Source organism: Neltuma alba, unplaced genomic scaffold, assembly GCF_004799145.2.
Source record: "Neltuma alba isolate B1F8T4 unplaced genomic scaffold, ASM479914v2 tig00003917_pilon, whole genome shotgun sequence".
NCBI lineage: Eukaryota > Viridiplantae > Streptophyta > Magnoliopsida > Fabales > Fabaceae > Neltuma > Neltuma alba.
Window position 1 is genome coordinate 122,492 of NW_021633478.1, and position 12,786 is coordinate 135,277.

Consider the following 12,786-nt stretch of genomic DNA (forward strand, 5'->3'; position numbering starts at 1 on the left):
TATAGAATTCCAACCTTTGGCCGCCCAAAAACCTAAAAAAGGTCGTCCGCAGCAGTAAAGGAGAGATGCAGGGAGAGCATTTTCATCATGCCACATTTTATTTTGAGTTAAGATACAAAACTACCTATCAAATGATAAAATTGCACATGAGAGAAGTATATGATGTCAGGCATATTTTGAAAAATGTTAATAGGTATTTTTACATATTAAATTTTTATTTTTTTTATTTTTGCAAAAACCCATTAAGATCTTTGACGGTTATTTCTAAAATTTTGGGATCCTTATTTATGTTTAATTTCATTTCATGATCTCTATTTGTCATTTTCTCTACAGTTGCATAGAGATGAAAAGGTCTTAAAAAGTTACCGTACTTTCTTGTCTTTAATCTAAGAGTTAATTAACTAATTTAAGTAGAATAAAAAAATTAATTAAGTTAGTTATTTATAATAAATAGATCTTATTTTTTCTAAAATATTTTCACTAATAATGTGCATTAGCAAAAACTAGCATTTGATAAAACCTTAATCTGTGCAAATATTACAAATACTATCTTAGAAAAAATAGATAAATATGAGAGACAAAGTGAATTGAGGTCTTATATTTAAAACTAAATTGAATATTAAACATGCTTATATTAAGGAAGGGAGTTGTTAGTTTGCAAAAATTCATCAACGTGAACAACACGGTGTGGTAAACAACAGTCTCTAATTTTCCACATGATGCTATTTGATTGAAAATTAAACCCAACTAAATGAGGCGATTACAATTCAATTATGAAACATGTTCGATGAGAAAAGTCATAAAAATTGATAGAAAGAGACTAATTCCCCTCCCCACGGGGGGTTGACTGCTTATTTAATTATTTATTTTTTTGGCATCAGAATTAACTGCTTATGCTGCCCATTCTAATTATATCGGATTTTGTAGCAGTTCTGAGTCCTAACCATATTTTATTGTGAAATGATGAAAATATTTATGGATGAATGTGCATATTAACCACTAATCAGTTAGTTGCTCTAGAGACAAAATATGAGCTAAAGTAGTGAATCTCCTCACCTGGTAGCAATGAACACACACACATAAATCATTAACATAATCAGTCTGTTTGGCATGGCATCTTGGAAGGAAAAAAAGTAACTTATAGGTGTTATAAGTCAGTTTGCAAATTTGAGAGCTGTTTGTTATAATTTTTGGCCAATCTGACTTATGGATCAAAAACTGTTTTTCTAAACACAGTTGCAAAAATACCTAAAACTTATTTATAACTTATACAAAAGTAGTTTTTGAAATTAAAAGACATTTTTGCCCTTATGTCTATGTTGTTCTTATACTTCTCTCTATATATTCTTTGTACTTTTCAATTGGTTTATGGTTATTTGTTTTAATATTCTAAAACAATCTTAGCGATTGTTATAGTATTTTTAATTTTTAATATTATTTTTCATTCTATATTTAAGTAAATTATACAGAGTATATTATCCAATTAACTACGTAATATTATTTGGTTCAAAAATTTTCATATTAATATGATTTCTAATTTAAATCCATTTTACTAATTAAATATAACTTTTTCATATTATAATAATCTTAAATTATTATATTTTGTAAATTCATATTTTTAATCATTTTTTATTATTTAATAAAAATTATACTCATTTTGGTCATTCTGCAAACTAAGCTTATTCATTTAATCATAATCCAAATAACTTTTTCACTTTACAAACTAATTTTTATAAAAGCCAATTCAAACACAAATCACACTACGAAATCTAACTTTTATCTAATCTCACTTTTTAAAAGTCAAATTTAAAATAAGTTACTTTTTCTACCGTTAATCCAAACAGACCCAATAATGACTAGTACGAAGTAACTTCACTATAAAACATTTGAAATATAAAATTTATGTAGGACTAATTAATATGGAGAAAAAAAATTAAAAAAAGGGTAAAATAAACGTTTCAAACCAATAATAAACTTGAGAGTGTTCAGTTTGTCCTGTCCCAATTAATTTGGGACATGACAAAAAAAATTCGGGATGGGACCGCAACCACTATGGTAACCATGATGAGACGAGATGTAGGACGGGCTCGTAAGTTTTTTTAAAAAAAAATTACTTATTAATAATTTTTATTAGATTATTCAATTCTTTTTTGAAGAATAATTATTTTTATAGTGATTTTCAGTTATTAGATTATAATGTTATTTCAATAAAATCTCATTTCTCAATAAAATAATTCATAAAAACATTATATAGTGTTTTTTATGGTAATTCTTTTTTTACAATATTGTTTTTACAAGTTTTTTACAATATGCAATTGAGCTTTTTATATAACATATTTTTTTAAATGTTTTTATATTTAGAAGCCTAATAAAAAATAAAAATTACAATATAAAAAAAATCTAAACCTAAATTGCATTGGTTTGTAAAGAAAACAAATTTTGAAATAGGGACGAGAAACGGGATCGAAATCCCATCCTGTCCCATGAGCAAGCATAAATGAGCCCTTTGAGCTGCGTGTATAGTTTGGGCAGCCTCGTTTACAAAAATAGACCTCCACAGTTAAAAATAAATGAAAGGAATAATATTAGGGAGAATTTAGAAGTCATAATAGTAAACGATGACTACAAAAACGGGAATTGTTTTCCAAGTCAATGGATAACTGGTTTCCTAAAAAAGTCCTCATTCAGTACCATGTACTCAACACTACTACCTTACATTCTTAATATAAGAGTTAGTTGACTAGTTTAAGTAGATTAATAAAGTTTGTTGAGTTAGTTGTTCGTAATAATTAGTGTTGTTTTTTTCTAAAATACTCTTACTAATTATGTATTAGTTAAAACTACTATTTGATTGAATATTTAATATGTTTAACTACTACAAAGGCTACTTTGAAAAAATAGATAAATATGAAAGGCAAAGTGGATTTAGAGTCTTATATTTAGCACTAAATTAAAAGTTAAACTAGTTCTTATATTAATAACCGAATGAAGTAGTATAATACAACCTAGACCGTCCAATGAAAGCGGGGAGGTGATCATCTTGGCAGTGCTTGTGTGATGGCTATGCCTCTCTTTCATTGAAGATGCTAAAAGGGTAAAATGGGGAAAAAGTGATCGCACAGAAACTGATGACGAGAACATATTAGCATATATGCTTTTAATTAATGGCGTCTCTATTCAGATTGCCCATGCTCATTTCCTCGTAGGATCATAGCTCTTTCAAGGAGTCCCTTCCTAATTCAAGATTTCTGCTTGTTGCTTCTTCCCCATTGTATTCCATTTCTGATCCATATCTGTTGTCCCTCAACTATAAAAATCTCCATCGTCGCTTCTCTTTTCCATCGTCTCCTTCTTCGTCAGACATAGCCGATTCACGCCGGATCACAGATCCATCTTCAAAAGCCTGGCAACATTCGTGAAAGAATACGGACAAAAAAAATACAGGAGGGAGTTAACGGATGGTTGTGGGCTGTTTAACACAGGTGAGATTGCTCGACTTTTAAAATTTCTGAGGTCAAATTCCACCATAAATTATTTTATGATGCTATATATACTTTAAAAAAATTTTCTAAGTGCTAGATATACCTTAATCCTTTTATTAATATCCACAACATTAACATAACAAAATGTTCTGCATAAGATAATATACTACCTACGATCCTTAATATAAGAGCTAGTTTGACATTCAATTTGGTCTTAAATATAAGATTTTAATTTACTTTGTCCCAATTAGTCCTTCTGGTAGTTGGACATGTTAAATGTTTTATCAAATGATAATTCTAGCCAATACATATGATTAACAAGGGTATTTTAGAGAAGACAATACCTATTTATTATAAATAACTAACTTATCTAATTTTCTTAATTTACTTAAATTAGTCAACTTACCTTTATATTAAAGAGAAGAGATAGGATTAAACAAAAAGCATCAATCTGCACATGTAACGGAATAGATAATAATTGATTTCATCTATGGATAAACATGAAAATAATATTACAAGCCTCAAAAAACACTCTCAATAAAAATAAAAATTACATGTATTCATACGCACCCAAATATTTATTGGAATTCATGAATCACTTCGAAGTCTAAATTCAAGTGTCCGGTAGGAATTATGGTACTCGTATTAGTTGAAGTGGCAAAGTCAAATGGAGTGGGAGGCACCTTTAATTTATCAACCTCTTCGTCCAACATTTGAATAATGGTCTTCATGGAAGGACGATTTATTGGATGCCATTGAATGCACCAAAGTCCCACAATTGCCAGTTTTCTCGCAATCTTAATGTCATCTTCATCTTCTATGTGGATACTTATATCAGCTCCTTCCATCAAACTATGGATCTATTCTGGGTATAACACTTGTAAGGTTTCTGGATTAGTGTCAACATTTTTCCTTCCACCAACCATTTCTAGTAGTAGCATTCCATAACTGTAAATATCTGCTTTATATGACACATTTATAAAGTTTCAAGAGAAGATTTCAGGTGCAATGTAGCCTAAAGTTCCTCTAGCTGCTGTTATTGATACAGTACTTTGATTTTTAGAACACAATTTAGCTAGACCAAAATCAGAAATTTTTGGAGTAAAATTGTGATCTAACAACACATTACGAGAATTGATGTCAAAGTGAAGAATTCGATAATCACAACCTTGATGAAGATATTCAATCCCCTGAGCTATGGAAAGGGCTAACTGTTGCAACTTCAACCATCCAAGGAAATTTTCTTTGTTGTCTGGTGAAGATATGAACTTCTGAAGGGAACCATTTGGAAAGAAGTCATAAACAAGAGCATGATGAAAACCATCAGTGCAAAAGCCTAGCAAACGAACAATATTGATGTGATGAATTTTGCCCATAGTCCCCACTTCATTGATGAACTCTTGCCCATCACTCTCTGAATTATTGAGTACTTTTACGGCCACTTGGATTTCCGTAGATAACTTACCTTTAAACACTTCTCCTTGAGCTCCTTCACCTAATGTATGCTTGAAATGATTTGTGATTTGTTTTAGGTCAGCATAAGAAAATCTAGTAGGCTTATGTACCTTGTAATCCTCCAAAAACTTTTCCAATCTCACTTGATCATCTCCTTTCTCTTTGAAATATAGATACATGTAAAAGCACACAATGAACACCAACGCCAGTAGAATTGAACCTGGTGTTACAGAAGCATGTAAATTAAACATCAAATTTCAATTAGAGGAACATACTAAAAGCCAAGTTGAGAGGGGGGGGGAGAGCAAAGGAGGAAAAGCAAAGTCAATGATTTTCACAAGCACCTGGGAAAACAATTCCAAGAATCTTCCTAGTTTTACGCTTTTCTACATCAGAATTTGGTTGTGGAAATTTGATTTGCAAGACGTTTCTCTAAAAGCACATTGCAGAAAGTGGAGAAATTACCTGAAACATCTTGGTGCAGAAAGCTAGGTCCCACTCCAGGATACTATCTTCGGAGGAAACAGCATAAATTGGGCAGACAACCATATCTTGTGTAGATGAATTGGAAAAGTGTTCGTGTCTAAGGTATCTCGACCCAAGTGAACAACAATTGAAGAAAGTAACATTTTCTTTGGTCATATCATAAAACTCTAAAGGATAAATGGATGAATTGTAGAGATGATGTTGTAGAAAGAGTCTGGTAAGAAAACCCTCTGGATCCTGTGTGTGTAAGATGTGGGATTTATACTCCCTGTCATAAACATAGAGACTTACTCCTTCAAGAGCAGGGATAGACGGGAACTCAACCATCCTGCCATGGTCATAGAGATGGAATGGAACAGTTTTATCATTAGCCACATGCTATTTCAAACCATTCCCTTGTTTCACAAGGAACATTGATAGTTGGAATATCACCAACAACAAAAATCTGCAATAGCAAAACATGGTAAGCAAATATTTTCTTTTCCAAGTTGTACATGAAACTTGGATTGGTGACACGACACATATTTCATTTAGAATGAAAGCAAGGAGAAGAAGGAATTGACTTGGAAGTCCACTGTGGGTTAAAATTGTTGTCGTGGTCTGTGGTGCTGCTAAAGTAAAAAGCTTTGGATTGATCACATTTGACCAAAATTGTTTGTCGTGGTTTATGGTGTTAGTTAAGGAAAAGCTTTGTATTGATCAGAGTTGATCAAAATTGTTTACAATGATCCTTGGCACTATTTAAGAAAAGCATTGGATTGATCAGAGGTGACCGAAATTGTTTGTTGTGGCTCATGATTTACGATGCAACATAATAAAAGCTTTGAATTGACTACAGTTATTCGAAATTGTTAGCTGTGGTCTATGGTGCTGCTTAAGTAAAATTTTTATATTAATCATAGATGACCAAAATTTTTTTGTTGTGGTCTATGGTGCTATTTAAGTAAAGGTGTTAAATTGATCAAATTGATTGAAATCATTTGCTGTGGCCCGTGGACTACGGTACTAAAGTAAAAGTTTTGAATTGACTACAATTGATCTAAATTGTTAATCGTGTTCTATGATACTACTTAAGTAAAAGCTTTGAATCGACTAAAATTGACTAAAATTGCCCGTGGTTTATGATACTATTTAGGTGAAAGCTTTGAATTGACCATAACTGACCAAAATTGTTAATCGTGGTCTATGGTGCTACTTAAGTAATTAAAAGATTTGGATTGATCAAATTTGTTCTTTTCCTTCACTTAATTATCAATCTCTTTAAAATTTTCAGATAATAAATTATTTAATTTGCATTTTCTAATGTACGGGAAAATGGGGGGGAAAATACTATAGCAGTTAGTCAATATTCATAACGGCCAAGAGAGATGTAAAGACAAGTCATTAGTAAAAAATTGAAGTCAACCTTGGAAAAAAAAGACACAAGTTAGCCGTGTGGATGAGAAAGAAAAGGAAAAATGACAAGGAGCTGTGTTTATTAAAGAGAAGAAAAGGAATTTATTGAATAACAGCTTAGAATCAACAACTACACATCATTGTGAACGATGGAGAGAGAGAAAGGCTTAAGGTGGTGGGATTCAGTGTTGCTTGCATTGCTTCTAACGTATGGACTTGCGAGCTCCCAAGAGCAGAGCAAGTCCTGTGCTATGTCTCAGTGCGGCATTATCACAAACATCAAACATCCATTTCGACTATGTGATGACCTGCCCAGCTGCGGTGATCCAATCTATGAGCTAGCCTGTGAAAACAACGTAACTCTGCTTCATCTGAATTCAGCAACATATAGAGTGCTGGGAATTGACCACAGCAACTTCACAATCCGACTCGTAGATCCTGGAATTCAGGAGGGAAATTGCTCTTCCCTCCCTCACTATCTCTTATCCCTATCCAATTTCACTGATAGTCATAGCCGTAACCCCTATGACGCTATTTTGACATACAAACAATTTACATTCAAGCACGTAGTGTACCTAAAGTGCAGAGATCCAGTGAGGGATGACGCAGCATACCTGGACACAGCTCCCTGCGTTAAGCGGGAAGGAAGAAGTCATGTTTATGCTGTGGCTGGAGACCTGTCGGCTTACTAGTTAAAATCTCAGTGTCGTGTGAAATCAATGGCCACCATAGCCTCAGATTGGGAGTCAATGGGAGATCGAAGAAAAAAGTCCTACGCTAATATTCACACAGTGCTTTCCTCTGGATTTGAGCTTTCATGGTGGCGACGAGCTTGCATTGATTTTAAATGCCCAAGTGATCGTAAATGCTCTTTAGACTCTAAAACAATGAGTCTTAGATGCGCTGCATTTCGCGGGAGGTGCATTAGCCCCATGGGAATAACCGACGGTGAAGTGGGAATAAAATGTACGTCACTTTTCTAGTTTTTCGTTTCTGGTTTAAATTAATAGTTTTTCGTTTCTGGTTTAAATTAATAATTACTAACTCCAGTTTTTAATATAAGAGTTGACTAATTTGAGTAGATTTGTTAAGTTAGTTATTTATAATAAATATATATTATCTTTTTTAGAGTACCCTTACTAATCATATATATTAACTAGAACTATTATTTAATGAGACTTTTAACTAAAAAGACTATTTTTTAAAAAAATAGATAAATAAAAAAGACAAAATAAATTGGAAACTTATATTTAGGATTAAATTAAATATTAAACTTACTTTTATATTAAGAACCCACGTACTATTTGCTCAAGAGTAGTACTCCTTACTTAACTCAGATTTATTTTAACAGTTTTCTTGGCTTAAATGAAACAAACCTTTTTCCCGCTAAAATCAGTCAATGATTAATTTAAAAAACTAATTTTTTTTATTCAGATTTCCATGTTCAACATGTTGACATTATATTTACGGTTTTTAATTTTTAATATTTCTGAGTCTTGCAGGTCATTTATCAAAGTTGCGCATATTGGCAGAAGGTAAATAATGATCTTATTTACGTATATAAGAAAATTGATTAAGTTAATTATTTATTATTAAAAGGTCATATATCACTTTCCGTAACATATCCTGCTTATAAATTTTAAAAGAAAATAACATCCAATTGGATACTTATTTTGTATTCAATCACTGCTGTTGTTGACACTCCTAAAATTTCCTTGTAGATTTTCTTTATGGATTGGAAAAAGGTAAGGTTCTATCTCATCCCCGGCACATTTTTTGTTATTTTTTGAGTTTAGCCACGATTTTAATTTCTTAATTAATTAGTTGATCAATTTTAATATATCTTCTGATTATATATATTATTTTAATTTTTGACTTTTAATTTGTGCCATATCTATCTTCATTTGGATACGCCAAATTAAAATGATTCTGCGCATACGAATATATATATATATATATATATATATATATATATATATTGGCCTGAGCACATACGAATATTAAGTGATTGAATAGGGAAAAAGGGATCTTATATTTTACAAGTAAATTCCTATACTTTTTCGTCATCCTTCTAAAACAAATCCACGGCAATATCAAAATAACACTTGTGATTGACTCCTTATTTATGCCGTAAACAAAAGTCTATATACTTTATATCTTGTCATGGTCAAAAATAAAAATAAACTTCATATAAATAAATGATGTTACTCATGATTTTAAATACTTTATGAAGGTCAAACAAAGTTTCACTTCAAATATCAAACCTACATGTCATCACATGATATCCACATGTCTCAAGGGGTGTTTGGATGGAAATCAAACAATAATTTTAGAAATAATTTTACAATATACAAAGTAAATATGTGAAGAAATTTATCTAGATTTATGAAAAACTACTTTTAAAAAGCAGATATCCAAAAACTTATTTATTGTCTTACTTCTCAGCGATTGTTTGCAACTCTATAAAAGGACATTGAATAGGCAAAATCAAAGATAGACAAAAAAAAAATGTCTGAACCCAATATAAAACAATTTATTTACAAATATTATTACTTATATTTTTATACCTTGTTCTTTTTCAATTTGTGTAAAATCCTCCTGTAAAAAAATACTAATAATTAATTCTAAGGTTAATACCATTTTTAACCCCTAAAATTTTACTTTATTTTGATTTTGGTCCTAAAATTTGAAACCAACAATTTTGGTTCTTGACATCTTGTCTCAAAGGCCAAAAATACTGTTCTAAGGACCAAAAATCATAAAAAAAATCAAATTTCAAAAATTAAAACTACAGCTGGTTTTAAATTTTAGAGACTAAAACAAAAAAAATTCAAATTTTAGGGACTAAAAATGATATTAATACTTAATTCTATGTATATTCAAAGTGGTCATATTCTTGTCACTACTAACCAATTATACGGTGTTCATTTGTTTTTTTTTTTTTTTTGGGTGGGGGGTTGGGGAATGTACAGGGTTGGACGAAGTAGCAAGGAAGGGTATATACCCTCACTACAGTGACACCGATTCTATTCTAACAAATCCAGCAATCAAATTAGGAATACTCACTGCAATAGGTCTTGTGCCATGCATGATAGTCAGATTTTCAATCGGGGTCCTACTACTATCCATATTGTTGATTTATAAATACCGGAGAAGGCACATGTCAATGTTTGAGAACATTGAAGATTTTATAAGACTTCAAAACCTTATTCCAATAAGGTACTCCTACAAGGAATTAAGAGCAATGACAGAAGGTTTTAAGATTAAGTTAGGTGAAGGAGGCTTTGGAAAGAGAGAGTATGAGAGAGAACAATTAAATTATTAAAAAAAAGAGAAGTGGGAGGGAGAGATAGTATGAGTTGGAGACAAAATAAATAGGGGTAAAATAGAAAATCAATACAAAAAAATAGAGACAACTTTTAAGTATCTCTTATATATGGAAACATGCCATAAGCATAAAATGTCTTTTATAATAAGAAACGAAGGGAGTATTACTTAAATAAAAAGAACAACTTTTCCACCGAATTCGGTGGAAAAGTTGGCAACATTTATTATGAAGAAGAAAACGGAGTGGATGGTTGAAGGGAGGAATTAATAAAAGAAGAAGAAAAAGGGAGGAACAGTTGAAAGTTACAGATAAAAAGGAAGCAAGAGGCCAAAAAAAAAGAGAGAGAGAGAGAGAGCAACAGGAAGAGAAAGATAGAGAGAGAGGGAGCATGGAGAGGACTGCATGCTATTTCTAAAAGAGAGGGCAAGCTTTAGGGATAATTTAGATACATAAAATTACTTCTTTTCATTAAAATTTCTTCATGAATATTTTCTATATATTTTAAGCTTCCTAATGAAAGTATTACTACGGTGATTAGAGAAAATTTTGAGATTTAGATATGGAGTAAGTATTGAGTTTTGAAAAAATTAATTTTTAATTTAAAAAATCTGTTATATATGACATATATCTTATTTATACAGATCAAAATTAAGTTAAATAATTTATTTGACATATTATTGAGATTTTAATCAATTTAGTTTTATTTACTAGGTGACTGGAGGTTTTAAAATAATTATTTTAAACAAAATGTTTATTATTTGTGGGGGAAAGATCTAATAGTTATACCATTAAAATTTTGATTAAATTATTTATTTATAAATATTTGAGGTACTATTGAATTTTTGATGATTTGGTTTTGAGATTTAAACTTCAAATGGGATTTTTAAAAAATTTAGAACATAGTAATTTCATATTTGCAAATTTTGAAAAATTCTTTTTATTAGAGTAAATAATTCGGAGGATGTAAATAAATAATTTGACTTGTTATATAATTATAAGTTAATTCTAAAATACTTAATTTGGGTTATGAGAGTTGCCGAAATTTAGAATAAAAATTAAATTAAATTAGAAATTTAACTAATATATAAGCTTAATTAATTAATTAGTTAGTTTATATTAATATTTGGTTATATTAATTGTGTAAATTAATTATTGGTTGAGTACGAGATTGACCTTGTGGTAATTCTTTTTATTATTGTGGTCAGAGGTAACTATTTTTTACTTGTTATATGTGCTAATATATTGTTTGTGAGTATTTTGATATTTTGAAACAGTGATATGCTATTTGAAACTCAGGGAGATATGTTATGCCTTTTTAAGCTATGAAAATTATCTTGTGAAATTTTTAGAATTGTCACTAAGCTGTTTGAAAAAATATATATAATTTATATCTTATAGATTATATTGAAAAAAGATTAATATATTTCTTATTATATTGTGAATGATTGATTGTTAATTGGATTTTAAGTTGAGTCTTACTCTATCAAGTGGTAAGGTTGCCACTAATATACATTGGTTGGCTTCCTTCGTCCCTTATAGTGAGGGATATACTTTTGTGGCTTCTTATTCGTCTTCCAAAGTGAGAAATAGGCTTATATGTCTGATTGATCCCTCATAGTGAGGGATAAATTTATGTGGTTTGTGTGTTGACCACATATTGAGGGCTTGGATGATTGAAATTATCTTAGTACACATGTTTTATGTTTATATTGATATATCTATATTTCTCGAGAATTAATAACTATCCTACTTGATACCTCACAAATACATGTTATTATGTATGATGAGTTGGAAAGTTGGTTATTAAGGCTTTTATCTCACCCCATGATTTCTACTATCTTCAGGTGATAGCTTAGGTGACGGTCCATCAGGGAAGGCTCTGAAGGCTTAGTGTGCTGTTATAGCTTATATAACTTCTCTTCTTTTGTTTTATATGCTGGTTTTTATACATTGCCATATCAGGCTCATTTATTCTAATGTTATAAACTGATACTTTTGATTACTACTATCTAATATGGGGGGCCGTTAGAAGGCCAGAGACCTCTAAGAATTTTCATGTGACACTCTCTTGAAAGTTTTGATTTTTGATTAATAAACTCTATAGCTTAATTTAAAATGATTTATCAATTCGTATATTTGAAAGTATAAGTTTTGTTTGGACTAATGGTTAAATGGTATTTCTAGACTTTAGAAGTCCAAAAACCATGTTAATGATTGATATTTCCCGTGATATAAGTTTATTTCTTTTAACCATGATAGTGGTTGTATAATTTTAAGATTTCTTCTTTTCTATCATGATTAATCTTTTGAATAAATTATTTGATTCAATCTAAATAAGTTTTTGGAAGAACGGTCATCACATGTATGATATGTGATATGTGCAAAGATTATTAATGTAATCTCTGTCAAGCTTATAATCTACTACCTCCGACCCTTAGTATAATAACTAATTTGACATTCAGATTAGTTTTAAATATAAAATCTAAATCTACTTTGTCTATCATTATCCATTTTTTCTAAAATAATTTTTATAATAATTGTACATGTTAAAAATTCTATCAACCAGTGATTTTAGTTAATATACATGATTAGCAATGGTATTTTAGGAAAGATAGCATATATTTATTAACTTAACAAATT

General features: G+C 30.4%; 1 protein-coding gene and 1 pseudogene across 1 annotated transcript; one reads left to right on the top strand and one right to left on the bottom strand.

The window, feature by feature from the left end:
- Nucleotides 1-3,307: 3,307 nt before the first annotated feature.
- LOC114743024 (rust resistance kinase Lr10-like) lies at nt 3,308-5,486 on the bottom strand (annotated as a pseudogene).
- Nucleotides 5,487-6,967: 1,481 nt separating this feature from the next.
- On the top strand, nt 6,968-7,510 carry LOC114743025 (LEAF RUST 10 DISEASE-RESISTANCE LOCUS RECEPTOR-LIKE PROTEIN KINASE-like 2.4). Its single transcript, XM_028931246.1, has one exon. The coding sequence runs from the start codon at nt 6,968-6,970 to the stop codon at nt 7,508-7,510; it is 543 nt and encodes a 180-aa protein (XP_028787079.1).
- Nucleotides 7,511-12,786: the final 5,276 nt, after the last annotated feature.